We start from the raw sequence: 15395 nt of genomic DNA, 5'->3' as shown, positions 1-15395 counted from the left end.
TTAAAACTCACACACTTATCTGTCAGGTTGGACAAAAGAAAAACATAATCTAATCTTTGAGTTAAAAAAAATGCTGGAAATATACAATAGGTCAGTCAGCATCTGAATAGTGAAAGGTCCAGCACAGGTACAATGGGCCAAATGACCTCCTTTTGTCCTGTATGATTTTATGTTAATGCTTGAGGTCTGGGCCTTCAGCAGTGCTGATAGAATTATTAGAACTGAAAAATTAAACTGCATTTTCTCTCTTCAGATAAGGACACACCCAATATGTTTTTGCTCCAGTTTAAAAAAATGATTTCTCTTCATTTTAATGTGGGACAATTCTTTACTCCCTCTCTTCCCCCGCCCCCACCACCCACCTTCCTGCTCTTTACTGTCTGTAAATCAGTCACTTGTGCAGGGGTAGGGCACAATTCCACTATTCCTCTTGTACTCTCAAAGGTCAATTCTTCATGCAAACCTACATAAGTAATAGCTGGTGGACTGTTCTCCTCTAGCAGCAGGTATCACAATCCTCACTTGATGTCCACAGATATACAGGGGTGACAGGAGAGCAATCAGAAGTTGAAACCCTGTCATATTCTCCCTCCCTAGCTGAGACTGGAATTGGACAATGAAAATCTGGAGAGACCAGGGAATGGGTCCCAGCTGCCTTAAGGAGGTGGTTTGGGGCCGAAATTCTTAAGGGGTGGTGGAGCAGCCAGAGCAATATTGTATGCCTAAATTAGTCAACTCTGGAAATAAAATCCCTGTTAAACAAACATGCAAGGTAAATACTTACCCCTTTTCTGCTTTTTTTTGGTTGGTTCTAGGTCCTCCTCTTTGGCCAAGATGTCTAAAACAGATGACTTTGTGGCTTCAGGTCCTGGTGTGCTTTCTATATTCACCCAAGTCCTTGAAGGTGATAAAGCAGGACTAGGGGGCTTTGGACATGAAGTCCAAAATGTTGCCAAGCAACTAGGTCCATGTGCGAACACTGAAGGTCCAGCAGTAGTGGGCACGGGTCCTGTTGAGGAAGTGCACGGCTCCATGGTGGAAGCAGTTGGCTGAACAGTGTCAGAATTTGCTGTTGAGGTACAGAATGGATCGTAGTAAGACGTGCATGGCTGTGGCTCCTCTAGGGAAGAGTGCTCAACTTGTTTTGAACAAAGTGGGGAGGTGACTGCTGTTTGGTCGGAGCTGTTGTCTAAGCTCAAGGTTTCTTTAATAATCTGCTCAACTGTACTGCATGAGGATCCTGTACACAAAAAACATTTGTTTAATCTATTTTCAGACAGACAACGAGTCAATTCATCCCATTGCAAGGCTTTCTAGTTTATGGAATACTAATTACGTGTAATTTTATGAACTGTGCTGAAGCAACATGAACAAAATAGAAGAGAGAACTAGAATGTTACAGTACAGAAGGCAGCCATTCAGCCCATCACATCTGTGCTGGCTCTCTGAACAAGCTAACCATCAAGTCCAATTCCTTAGCCCTTTTCCCACTCTTAATTTTTTTTCTCTAATATTTATCCACTTCCCTTCTACAAGCTATTATGGATTTTGATCCTGCCATTGCATTCCATGCCCTACCAACTCTCTGGGCGAAAAAAACCCCACAAATCTTTCCTGTTCTTTTGGTTAAACCATAAATTTATGTCCTTTAGTTGCTCACTGACCAGCAAAAATACTTTTCCCCAATTTACTTTTGTCAAATTCAATTCAGAACATCTTGATTAGATCTCCTTTTAACCCCATGTTCTAATGAAAACAGCTCCAGTTTCACAAGTAATGTTCTGTTCATTTTAAACAATATTGTAGCGCTCACTGGATTCATAAGATTTACAGCACAGAAACAGGCCTTTTGGCCCAACTGCTCTATGCTGGTGCTTATGCTCTGCACAAGCCTTCTCCCACCCCTATATATTACATGGAATTAAACGTTATAGCATTAGACAGAAGCTTGCTTCTGTTCACATTTTCCTTCATCCATTGCTAGAACTAGATACAGTTCACATGTATTATTGCATTATCATTCAAATCCAATCAGAAGCAATTCTTAATTACCCATTAGGTCTTCCATGTTTTCTTCCTCAGAATTCAGTGCTTTATACAAATAGGCAACATCTAAAAAATAAATCAAGAATAAAATGGGAAAAAAGCTACTTTTTTTACTTAAGTTACCACCTCACTCCTAACCAGAGGAAACAGTGCAAAAATTTTAAAATGCAGGAGATCCTTCAGTTGGTTGGCAGGGGTGCAGTATGCTTCAGGAACCATCACCTGGCTGGTGTAGGGGGGTTTGAATGAGCAGGGGACTGCGAGGGGAAAATGAGTCAGTCAAATATCTCATTTTTAATTACTATGCGCTAGAAATGTGTGTGCAGGTGCCAACAAGGCAAAGCTCAGCTACAATCTCTCTCCATAAGCAAATGACCTGCATACACTCGAGTCTGCAACCACATCGGAGAGCTATTTGGAACCAAGGGTTGGCTGGCATCTGTAGAACTGTGCTTTAGAAGGAAATAAAATGTGTTGGGGTGTTTATCTAATGCAAATAAATTACATGGAAATACAGCCTGTTTTTCTCAATGGTCACAGAGTAACCATGCAATCGTTAAGAGTGTCAGTAGATTTATTCTTGTAATTCAAAGATTAGCCTGACTGTGCAATTCTCTAACCTGTACAATGTAATATCAAACCTCACATTTCAGAAGTGCTTGCCAGTTTCTTCCCCTTCTGAAGGCATTAGATTCCTACTGCAGTACAACCCACAGTACACTTCCAGTATTTTTCAGCCACAAAGAAACAAACGCTCCACACAGCAACTTATATTTATATAGCGCCTTTGACGTATAAAACATCCCACAGCGTTTCACAGGAGCATTATAAAACAAAATATGACACTGAACCACATAAGAAGATATTAGGTGAGATGAACAAAAGCTTGACCAAAGACATAGGTTTTAAGGAGGCTCTTAAAGGAGGAAAGTGAGGTAGAGAGGCAGAGAGGTGCAGGGAGGGTATTCCAGAGCTTAGGGCCCAGGCAACTGAAGGCACAATCGCCAATGGTGGAGCGATTAAAATCGGGGATACACAAGAGGCCAGAAATAGAGTACAGATATCTCAGAGGGTTGTGGGGCTGGAGGAAATTAGAGAGATAGGGAGGGGCGAGGCCATGGAGGGGATTGAAAACAAGAATGAGAATTTTAAAATCAAGATGTTGCTTGACCGGGAGCGAATGTAGGTCAGTGAGCACAGGTGTGATAGGTAAATGGGACTTGGTACAAGTTAGGACACAGGCAGCAGAGTTTTGGATAACCTCAAGTTTACAGAGGGTAGAATATGAAAGATCAGCCAGGAGTGCATTGGAATAGTCAAGTCTAGAGGTAACAAAGGCATGAACGAGGGCTTCAGCAGATGAGCTGAAGCAGGGGTGAAGTCAGGCAATGGAAATAGGCAGTTTTAGTGAAGGCACGAATATGTAGTCAGAAGCTCAATTAGGGGTCAACTAGGACATCAAAGTTGTGAACAGACTGGTTTACTCTCAGACAGCTGCCAGGGAGAGGGATGGAGTCAGCAGCTAGGGTACGTAGTTTGGAGCAGGGGCCGAAAACAGTAGATTCAGTCTTCCCAATATTTAATTGGAGGAAATTTCTGTTTATCCAGCACTGGATGTCAGATAAGCAGTCTGATAATTTAGCAACAATTCATACTTAGTGTACAAGAACAAGCCAAGTACTAACTGCAAAGTACAAGAGCCGGTTTATCACCGAGCCATTCACTTGCAATCCAACACCATCCCAACAACTTAGTTTAAGAATCAGAAATGGGATATTTCAAACCATGTGTAGTACATTCGATCGTACTATCCTTACTCTGATCTGGCTCATTCTTCCTGTAGACAACGTAAATCGCATCTCCATTCTGCAATGGATAGGTCTGTTTTTTCACTACTTTGGATTTGTTGATGACTGTTCCGTTAGTGCTGAAAGCATAAAATAACACAAGAACACAAGTCAGACTGCTTCCTTCTTAGCGCAGTAAACAAATGCTGGAAATGCATAAACCCTACACTCGTGATATCATATCAAAGCTCAGGGCTTTCAACAGTATCAGCTGGAGATCATACCATGCTACAATTTAAAATATTGTAATGAATGAGTTGACATTATGGTGATATTATACCCAGCAAATCAGATGGCCAAAGTCAAATGCAAAATAAAACAAGGTGCCACCATTGTTAACTTGTGTTTCCAACAGCAACAGAATGCCTGCCAGCAGAACACCTGTGTATATTTGGCCACGGCAGGCTGAGGCGATGAGGTGCTCAAACCCAGCCTGCACAGAGCAGCAATGTTGTTTCATTGCCAATGACTTGTAAACAACCTCCTAGCCACAGGAAGGTATTAGTGCCTGGGGGGAAAGGTTGCAGCTTGTGACTGGAGAACAAGAGCACTTTTGAATGGCCTAATCATGGATCCAATCCTGCACAAACCAAACAATAAAGACTCTAGGCTCCGAGGATTTCACCAGTTCGGGTTCAGCAAGTTTAGAAATTTACAAAGTGATTTATAATGAGCCTAAAACTTGATTCCAGAGCTAAGCAAAGCAAGTCTGTCTGGAGGAGGGAATTTCATGCAGCTTGGATTTGATACTGTACAGAGTGTAAATCCAGTTGGTGTCAAGAGTTGTTTACAAAATACTCAGGAGGATCTACCAAGCACTTTTTAAACCTAGCTGGCTTTAATTTAAATGTTTAGGGTAGGGCTTCTCCACTCTCCAAACATTTATATTTCTAATTGTTGGAAGACAGCACATGCACGTATCCAGTTAATGTACCGGGCTCTTTCCTGGGCAGAATGTTGAGGTTTCAGCCAGGCAAATGCTACCAAGTTCTGTCACTAGCTGCACCATAAATTCACCTGTAAAGTTTATGCACTCTGCAGCCATCTACTGGCAAATGTAACAATTGCAACAAAGAAAAGTCTGCAGCACAAAATAGACTTTAAACAGGCTAGTTAGTCAAGGAGCTTAGCTTTCAGATTTGGGATCGATCAGATGCTGTGGTTTACACAAGCAACCACACAGATTGTGTTTTCTTTTCAATCTTCCCAACAATGGCTAGACTTTTTTTTTTAATTAGTTAATTGGAATACAGCTAATTCAGGGGTTTCGGCTTTAAATTTTTGCATAATTTTTTAAATTATAAGTAACCTTAAGAGTCTTTATAAACTCAAAGCTGCATTTAACACCAATCTGCCACTCCAAATAAATTAACACGTTCTGTAAAATATGTGGAGTATTGTCAACAATAAGGCAGAGTGCAGCTGCATCAAATTTCAACACATAGCAACACCCCCCCCCCCCGCCCCTCCGACCTCCCACCCAACCTGCTCCGAAACGTCTTTCCAGCACTAGATCACAGATTCATTCATCTGCAATGTGCCAGTTGCTTAATGCTCCTGTTTCCCTCTTCCCCTGAAGATGCTGCCATGCTGATGTCCTCCTCCCTCATTGAGAGTTTGTGGCAACTGGACTATTCAACCAGAGAGAAGGGGGATCAAACCCACATTCTTCAACTGGCACAAGAATAATCTTGGATAGCAATTGCACACTTTCTCAGGGTCAGACATACAGCTGTATTGCCTGTTCTCTCAACCTTATATAGAACATAATGTAGAAAGAAAAATAGTTTCAAAAATGACAGTACATCTAACCTATAAATTACTTGAAAATAGTGGTTCAGCTTTTTTGCCATTTAATATTTTACATCTTAAATTTATGTAAATACAGTTTGCACATTAAGGTTTATAAAATACACACTGCTATTTCCCCAGTGATCACAGTTCTTAAGGATGGATTTATCATGACAGTAGAAAGCTGACACAAACCACTCACATGGACTTCACAGTATTTTCCTTCGCTTAATTCTGCATTCATCAAGGTGAGGAACGTCTGACTGCTTTTTCTACTTAATCATCTAGATCACATCTGAGCATTCCCAGGTCAGACTCTGCTTTCCCCACATAGTTCTCAGAATGTGGGCAACGCTGACATTTATTGCCATTCCCGAGTTGCCCTGAAGGCATGAACAGTCAGCTGGAGTCACAGGTAGGCCAAACCAGGGCTCGGTGGCAGGTTACTTTCCCTGAAGGCTATTAGTGAACTGGTTGGATTTTTACAGCTTTCACAAGCAGACTGACTGAATTCAATTTTCTTATTTGGTGGGTGTAAGCTCGCAACCTCTGGATTGCTCATCCAGTATCACCACCACCAGGGTAGTCTGTAAAGATAAAGAACGACCAGAAGTATATCAAAGCTCCCTTTACTCTATGCCAGTGAAGTACCTTAACACTAATCTCAGTGCAGCATCTTCTATTCCATAATATGAATTATTCTATCTTCCATTCTAGTCGTTCTTTTTGCCTCTGAGTGAGAATGCCACTTTGTTGGCAAATTATACTAAGTTACTGGCAGTTGTGTTTATAAAGTCTGATAAGAATGGGATTGAAAGTTACCCAATTCATTTCAGGCAGGCCCCTCACAGGCAAAAAGAGGGGGAGACTTTCAGAGACAGGATTTGAATGTATGTCCCAAAAGTAAGAGGGCAGCATACTAAACCACTGCTCCTCCACTCCAGAAACAGCTGAAATTCTCAAATAAACACCATCAGTGAAAGCAGTCAGTGTTTCCTGGAGATAGTGGCACCACCACAAGCCGAACATGTTAAAAAAAAAAAATGTTCAATCTAGAAAATATATATGACTTACCTTGTGTCCTCTAACCACACCTGTCCAGTTTTCTCTCGAATTATTTTACAGTGGTCTCCAGAAACAAGCTTATTGCCGGGAAATGACAAATCACAACCTACAAAACAAGAGACAGAGGTTGATTTCTAATATAAAAGGTAATTTATTATATCACTTAGTTAGTTAGGTACAACACTCTTCTCTTCATAAATGATAATATCTTCCAGCATCAATCAACTTTCATTATACAATGCGTTGCCCGAAAGGGTGGTGGAAGCAGATTCAATCGTAAGAGTCAAAAAGAGAACTGGATAATTACTTGAAGGGAAAAAAATTACATGGCTATGGGGAAAGAGCTGGGGAGTGGGACTAACTGGGTTGTTCTATGAAGCAGCTGGCATAGGCACAATGGGCCGAATGGCCTCCTTCTGTGATGTATCATTCCATGATTATTTTAAATTATTTTATGGAGATGATCTAGTTTCCAACATTGCATCTCAGCGACAACTTAAATAGTATTAGGATATGTATATTTTATGTAAAACCCTGTTACAGTTGTTCTTTATATAGAAGGAAGCAGAAGCTCCCAATACAGTATTACTATGGTCAATGCCATGGAAAACCCAATTCAGGCCTAGCTGATGTTTAGACAGGCTCTGTCACCAAGAAGCTTCACTGAAGAAATTTACATCCTTCACCTCCTTTAACCCAATTCAAAGAACAAATTAATTTCATCAACAGCACAGATGAGCAACTGGTTATTAGCGGGTATGCAAATAATCTCCATTCTGGCCTGGACCCAGGAACAAAAGGATACTGGTCCCTATCTCTAACCGAATTAATCTCTGGTACCAACTAATCAGAAATGGGATCACACCAATCAAATATTGGGTTTCCAAAGAGATGTGATACATGAGCTACAAGTTAGAAAAGGTCTTTTACCCAACCAACTCTCTCCTCTATGCTAACTCAGGAATTAATCAAATTTAATTTTAGGTGCTGTGCTTTTACACAAATATCTAAATGTTAATACGTCTAACCACCTCAGATGTCAAACTCCATTACAGATGCAAAGCAATCTTGATTCTGACCTCCGACCTGAAACAGACCAACACATCCCTACTGTAATCAGCCTCCATTTACTCAACAATGAGACTCAATGACAACTTCACTTCAGCAGAATACTAAATTGCGCATCGGTTGGCACAGAAGAGCTCAGTTGCTAGTGCTCTCATCTTCGAGTAAGGAAGTTGTGGGTTCAAGTCCAATTCCAGGGAGTCGAGCACTCTAGGTTGACATTCCAGTGTAGTACTGGGGGAGTGCTGCATAGCCGGAGGTGCCGCCTTTTGGATGAGACATTAAACCGAGGCGCCATCTGCCCTCTCAGGTGAATGTATAATATATAATGGCAGTATGTCTCAGAGGAGTAGGGGAGTTTACCCCAATGTCGTGACCAATATTTATCCCTCAGTCAAAATCACAAAAACAGATTATCTGGCCATTATCACATTGTTGTTTGTGGGAGCTTGCTGTGCACAAATTAGCTATTGTGTTTCTTACATTATAGCAGTGACCACACTTCAAATGCAATTTGAGATGGCCTGAAGTTGTGGAAGGCGCTACAGAAATGCAAGCCTTTCGTTTTGAAATACAAACATTCAAATTAGGAGCAGGAGTAGGCCACTCGGCCCTTTGAGCCTGCTTCGCCATTCAATAAGTTCATGGCTGAACTGATTACTCCACATTTCCACCTACCCCCACTAACCTTCCACCCCCTTGCTTATCAAGAATCTACCTACCTCGGCCTTAAAAATATGCAAAGACTTTGCTTCCACTGCCTTTTGAGGAAGAGAATTCCAAAGACTCATGACCCTCAGAGAAATTTCTCCTCATTTCTGTTTATAAATAAGGGGCCGCCCATTTAAGACAGTGACCCCTCGTTCTAGATTCTCCCACAAGGGGAAACATCCTTTCCACATCCACCCTGTCAAGACCCCTCAGGATCTTACATGTTTCAATCAAGTTGCCTCTTACTCTTCTAAAATCCAGCAGATACAAGCCTAGCCTGTCCAATCTTTCCTCATAAGATAGCCCGCCCATTCCAGGTATTAGTCTAGTAAACCTCTTTACTGCCTCCAAAGCATTTACATCCTTCCTTAAATAAAGAGACCAGTACTGTACACAGTACTCCAGACGCGATCTCACCAATGCCTTGTATAGCTGAAGCATAACTTCCCTACTTTTGTATTCAATTCCCCTCACGATAAACTATAACATTCTATTAACTTTCCTAATTACGTGCTGTACCTGAATAACATTTTTCAATTCTTTTGTGATTGTCAGCCATGAAATAATCACTAATGAATTTGAACCATAAATTCACACACAGTAAGTACTCCGTCTCTAACATCATGGAAAGGATGTGCTTCTCTTAGGGCCAGAGAGAAATTTACAAGGATCCCCAGAATGACAAACCCATACTTTTAAGCCCAAAGTGCTGAATATTTCAAATTGGACAACCGTGTTTGGAAGTCACAACATTGAATGTTTGGAGGTAGCAAAAAGAAACCCAAATTGATAAATGGCATTCGGGCAGCTATGCTATAGGGTAAAGCTACATCGGAAAAGGTTCTTTAGAGGTGACCTTGAGATGTTTACAATCTTATAGGAAAAAGGATCCTAGCGAGATGGACAAAATTAACAGAACGCACAGGACAAAGAGACAGAGATTCAAGTTGAGAGAAAAGGGGAATATACAGGGAAGATGTAACTTCTTCACACTGAGGGTGTTGTATATATGTAACAGCCTACACATGGCGGCACAGTGGTCAGCACTGCAGCCTCACAGCTCCAGCGACCCGGGTTCAATTCTGGGTACTGACTGTGTGGGTTTCCTCCGGGTGCTCCGGTTTCCTCCCACATGCCAAAGACTTGCAGGTTGGTAGGTAAATTGGCCATTATAAATTGCCCCTAGTATAGGTAGGTGGTAGGGAAATATAGGGACAGGTGGGGATGCGGTAGGAATATGGAATTAGTGTAGGATTAGTATAAATGGGTGGTTGATGGTCGGCACAGACTCGGTGGGCCGAAGGGCCTGTTTCAGTGCTGTATCTCTAAACTAAACTAAACTAAACATGGTGCGAGGGAAACCACAGGATGTTCTAGGTTTAAAGTGATGAATAGGCTGACAGTAGGGTTAATGAATGGTATGGGATATGATGGAGTATGAATCGGCGATCTCGGTGCATAAAAACATTCTATTCTGGTTCTATACAGCTGCATGTTTCCAAGCAGAGTGAGGGAAAGACAGTAGGTGGGAAAAGTCAAACTTATTAATGATGTGTAGTTACATTTTATTACATTAAAGATGCTTTTTAAATGCAAATTGTTGTTGTAGGGACAGGTTATGGTCTCTTGGAACTTGCTTGATTACCTCAGGGAATCGGGCAGGAATTTCTTGAGATTTTCTGGAAGTTGATGTCAAGCATACAGGAAGTAAGATGATGAAAAAATCCAGACTAAAACTGAAGAGTTATAAAAATTGACTTTATCTTTTTTTTTTTAAAAAAAGGACAATTCTGCTGAAAATGGCCGCTGAAGGTAAATGACCTGGCCTTTAGATATTCAAACTCTCTGACAGGGACAAGGGAATACCTTTTGAGCTGGAAGGGGTCAATTACACCCATCCTGAAACATTCCTGAATTGAATGGGTTCTTCTGAAACAAAGAACGTATAAAGTGGAAACATCATAACCAGATTATTCTCATCCTGAACTCATCAAGAGACACCTTTGAATTGAATGGGTTCTTCCGAAACAAAAGGTGTGAAGAAGCCACATTCTAGAACATTGTTGGTCACCAGAGGAAGGGAGATCCACATCGCCCAACAGAAACAAAGGCAAGAAACCATTTTTGACCTTAAAGGTAGCTCTCTGAAGAGAGAGAGAGAGAGAGAGACAGACAGACAGACACCCAGAAAGAAGCCTCACCAAGAAGCCGCTAAGGGGCTGGGAGAAATCCAGCAAGCCAGAAGGGAAGTGGCCTGCTATAGAATTCTACATCTTTACTTATGCAGCAGTGAGTTAGAAGTAATCCACTGTCTTCAACTGAACTTTCAACCAAGAGAGAAACCTACAAATACCTCAGGCCTGCAACCAATTGACCAGATTTATTGAATTCAGTTTCACAGCTTGTGATGGTGGCATTTCAATTCCTGAACTTGGGGGTAGCCAGTTCATTATCATAACTGTTATTGTGCCTGTACGACTGAGAGATGGATCAAGAGCCATAACTTGTCACAGATTGCAGATTGAACGTGACACCTTTATGGGTCAGCTCCTCACTGCATTAGCTAGATGGTTTGTCGAGGGAGGTTTTTTTTAAGTTCATGCTTGAGATGTGAGCGTCGCGGGCAAAGCCAGCATTTGTTGCCCATCCCTAGCTGTCCTTGAGAAGGTGGTGGTGAGCTGCCTTCTTGAACCGCTGCAGTCCATCTGTTGTAGGTACACCCACAGTGCTGTTAGGGAGGGAGTTCCAGCCGGTGAAGGTTGTACTTTAATGATTTAAAACCAGGCTTACCAGAGGGGTTATTGTCAACATACAAAATAGGAGAAAAATCCATCACGTCTGTGTTCATCCTGCTTGTTTAATGGTGCAACCTGCTACACGGTGTTTCCCAATGCTTGTAATGAGCAAAACTGCCTGTGTTCAATGTTACAGCCATGTGGTGAGAGGTTTGGGTGGTTCCCACTGTTCAACTCCCACCTGACTGCACTAAGTGTGTTTTGTTATTAGGATTTAACCCCTTTGTGTTTTATTTGTCAAATAAACAGTGGTAGGTTTAAAACAGAAAATCAGTTATTTATTGATCAATATACCTTATCCGGAAATAGTTGCAACCGCATCCACTCATGCGTTCATACATATACACACACGCAAGAAGAGGCAGATAGAGAGGAAAAGGGGTAAGTGGATTTAAGTGGGTAGGTATCAGGGGTCGCAGTAAGCCTGTTGAATTCCCTCGGAAGTCAAGTTCTCGCGACGCTCACATCTCAAGCATGAACTTAAAAAAACCTCCCTCGACAAACCATCTAGCTAATGCAGTGAGGAGCTGACCCATAAAGGTGTCACGTTCAATCTGCAATCTGTGACAAGTTATGGCTCTTGATCCATCTCTCAGTAGTACAGGCACAATAACAGTTATGATAATGAACTGGCTACCCCCAAGTTCAGGAATTGAAATGCCACTATCACAAGCTGTGAAACTGAATTCAATAAATCTGGTCAATTGTGGGACATGAAAGTTCCTGCATTGCCATTAAAAAAAAACAAGTCCAAGTTGTTAACGGGTGGCAAACTATCCCCTCTCCTGTCCATCCAAACCAGGTCTAGACTATAGGTGATTTTTCAGTGGTAACAACAGCAAAACAGTCAGCAATCGCCTTCATTACTACACTGAAACTGACAGCAACTTTGGGAGTCTGCACAGAACAATGCAGAAATCACTGTCAAATTTTACACTATTAGTCTCTCTATACAAAACCTTGAAAAAGTTCACCTTATTGAATAAGGTGTAACTGGGTTTTTAAAAGCTGTACTAACCAGAATTACTGCTAAACAGGCTCACTCATCCTGAAAAACTAAGTTTATATTTATGGAATGTCAAATTTCTCCATTATGATAAAGAAATTGAACATATTTTTAAAAACATTTTAAAAGCTTTTGATATTTTAGCTTCTAATCATAATCATTTATTTTACTATCTGGAAAATTACATTAAAAGTGAAGGATAATCAGTGCTGGCAACTTCCTGCTTTGCTGTCTGTGAGAATACTTCAATGTGACTGGCTGCTTACCCTGCTTGACGACATCATTGCTGCTGAACACCTGGAGATCCCCAGATTAAAAATGAACCAGACAGAACACAGAATTGTTACAGCACAGAAGGCGGCTATTCGGGCAGTCCTGTCTGTGCTGGCTCTCTGAAAGAGCAATTTACCTTGTGCCACTCCCCCAACTGCCATCGGGAAAGGGAAAGGTTGCATTTGCTGACAATGCAACCACTAGATGGTGCAGTACTGACATATGCGCAAATACAGCCTCACTCACTGAAACGCCACTGCCTGAGATGTCTCAGGCAGTTGCATGTAATAAAGATGGCATTGCTCAATTTATCACAAAAAATAAATCAAACCCAAATCCCCTCAATTGCTGCGATCGCCATCTCCATCCCACCCCCAACAGTACCCCGCTCCCTCCTGCCATCATGCTTCTCTTCGCCAGTCCCTCACACGCCCGTCTGAAGAAGAACTATAGAACCACATCCCCCTCCATCAGCCAGCCGCTCTCTGCTCCCTCTTCACCACCCCCCCCCCCACCCCACCCAGGGGCTTGCTCCAGGCCTCACTGTGTCCCCCCTCTCAGCCACTCGCTCCCATGTCACCTTGTCACCCCTTGCTCCCCGCCCGGTCACTTTGGCAGCTCATTGCCTGCCCCTTCTTCGGGCAGCGGGGTGGGGAGCAATTTGATGAAGGGGGAAGCGACGAGGACGGGAGTGAGCGGCTGAGGGAAGGTAACAGAAGGCCTGGGACCAATCGGCCAATTGGGGATGGTGGGGGGGGTGGGGAAAGCAGCAAGGTGGGAAGCAAGCAGCCGAGGGGGAAGCAGCAAGGGCAGGAGCGAACGGCTGAGGGAAGACAGTGGGAAACTGAAAGCAGTGATTGAAGCAGGGATGGCAGGAGGGAGCAGGGTACTGTTTGGGGGAATGGAGGGGTGAGGACGGCAGCGCACACATCCATATACTGGCAAGCTGGCAAATGTTTGCATGCACTGATGACGTCCGTGATGGCTCTGTGCATGCTTTGTGTTGTCAGGAGTCATTGTGAAAGGGAAAAGCTACACTACACAGCTATGGTTAACTCTTTAATGCCATTTGCACAACTGCTACAAATGACATACCAACTTCCCAGGCCAACTGGGAGATAGCCAATAAATCTAGCATTGTGAGTGACCCTCCCCACACCCATATATCCCAAAAACAGATAATAAAGGGCCATATAATGGGTCTCAACACCTTAGCTTGGGGAAAAGGCAAAGAACAAGCAAAGGTTCCTGCTCCTGATTGCCGTCAAGCTGCACAAGCACATGTGTGACTGATTAGTTGAATTGTTTACCAACACTCATTGCCTTGGTTCACACACGAAAGGCAGCAAGTTGGGCGAGGTTATCTGAGATAATCGACTAACAATAGTCATTCATTCATTGGGACATCCAGAGGACTTGTTCTGGTGCTGTGCAAATACCATTAACTGGTCCCCATCAAGGATCAAGCCCCTTCAGGGAAGGGAGGAGACAAACAATGGTGGGGGGGGGATGGGGGGGGGGGAAGTCAGGGGCGGAAAAAATATCTTTTAAAGAATTAATTCAGAAGTTACACATTGAAAAGGAGCTGAATAATCTTGGTATTGTGCAGCCAGGAAACAACATGCATCACAAATCCTGATGACTCACTCTGGGGATGTGTGTGCTGCAATCAGCAGATTAAATGCTGCAGCACAAACATTTCCCCAGGGAGGGGAAGAACACTCCATTAACTTTAACAACTGGTTTCCATAAAAAGTAGAGGCCAACACCTGAGCAACTCTACATAAAGACATCATTTACAATAGGCTTATAGAACAAAAAAGGGTTGAGTGATCATAAAATACATCCCTGAAGCACAGCAGTCCATTAAACACCAGTCAACCACCCACTGAAGTTCAGGAAAGGTCTTTTACTGCAAACGATAATGCTAAGCATGGGTCTTTTTGTTTGAAGGCCAGCTCAAACATATGAACAACACTATAAAAACTCTGTTCAAATTGTGCCATATACATGTGTAAGCGGCACACAAGAATCAGCAATCACTGTCCTGGAAAACTTTCCCGCTGACATAAATAAAAGGGCAGGCTTTCCAAACATTCCGAATAAAATAACAGAAAGCTTACTGAGTGTCTGCACCAATGAAATTGGACAAGGAGCGCTCCTCCCAGTTACTTTCCCGACAAGAGTGGGAATTCCACCCACCTGGCTCAAAGCAAATTACTTTCTAGCTTCAACTGAACTGAAAAGCAAAGCAATTCCCCAGCCTTTCAAATGATAGCTGCATGTCAGTCCCAGTAGCTCCAAAGCTTCATTATTTCTTTCTCATCCTTGCTGCATCTGAACCTCTTTGGGCTGTTACACGCTCCTTCACCCAACTAATTAACCATGGTTTGACAATTTCCTCCGGCTGAAAAAATCAAGTTGCACTAAAATTCAAATTTACATCTGGTAGAACTGCTACTCGCTAACAGAATAATGTATGCATTGAGCACTGCTTTTATACACAGTTCCAAACAAGCATGGTGACATAAAGAGCTGGGTACTTGAATCTCTTAGTAATGGGCACTTTTGTTCTTCTCATTATCTTCAGAGCCGAGGAAGGTCACAGAAATTTGAATATTCTCAAATTTGGGACAAAGTGACAGCTGGCATTGGCACCATCAGCAGCACAGGACACAGATAAGCTCAATTTACTGTTAGAATTAACAGAACACAGCCTCAATGCAAACTCAGTGAGGTGGCACAACTGATGCAATGATTTGCTCTGGGTGTTGCATGCGTTTGGGGGAGAAGGGA

General features: G+C 42.4%; 1 protein-coding gene across 1 annotated transcript in view; it reads right to left on the bottom strand.

The window, feature by feature from the left end:
• Window positions 1-15395, bottom strand: part of chfr (checkpoint with forkhead and ring finger domains, E3 ubiquitin protein ligase) — a 37934-nt gene that overhangs the window by 16289 nt on the left and 6250 nt on the right. Inside the window, exons 2-5 of the mRNA XM_068054640.1 lie at window positions 6759-6855; window positions 3864-3973; window positions 2053-2112; window positions 785-1240 (exon numbers count right to left, since the gene is read on the bottom strand). Of these exons, the coding sequence (XP_067910741.1) occupies window positions 785-1240; window positions 2053-2112; window positions 3864-3973; window positions 6759-6855 (723 nt within the window). The remainder of the gene's footprint in view (window positions 1-784; window positions 1241-2052; window positions 2113-3863; window positions 3974-6758; window positions 6856-15395) is intronic.

This window comes from Heterodontus francisci, chromosome 23 (genome assembly GCF_036365525.1).
Source record: "Heterodontus francisci isolate sHetFra1 chromosome 23, sHetFra1.hap1, whole genome shotgun sequence".
NCBI classification, from domain to species: domain Eukaryota; kingdom Metazoa; phylum Chordata; class Chondrichthyes; order Heterodontiformes; family Heterodontidae; genus Heterodontus; species Heterodontus francisci.
This window is presented reverse-complemented; position numbering and strand designations above follow the sequence as displayed.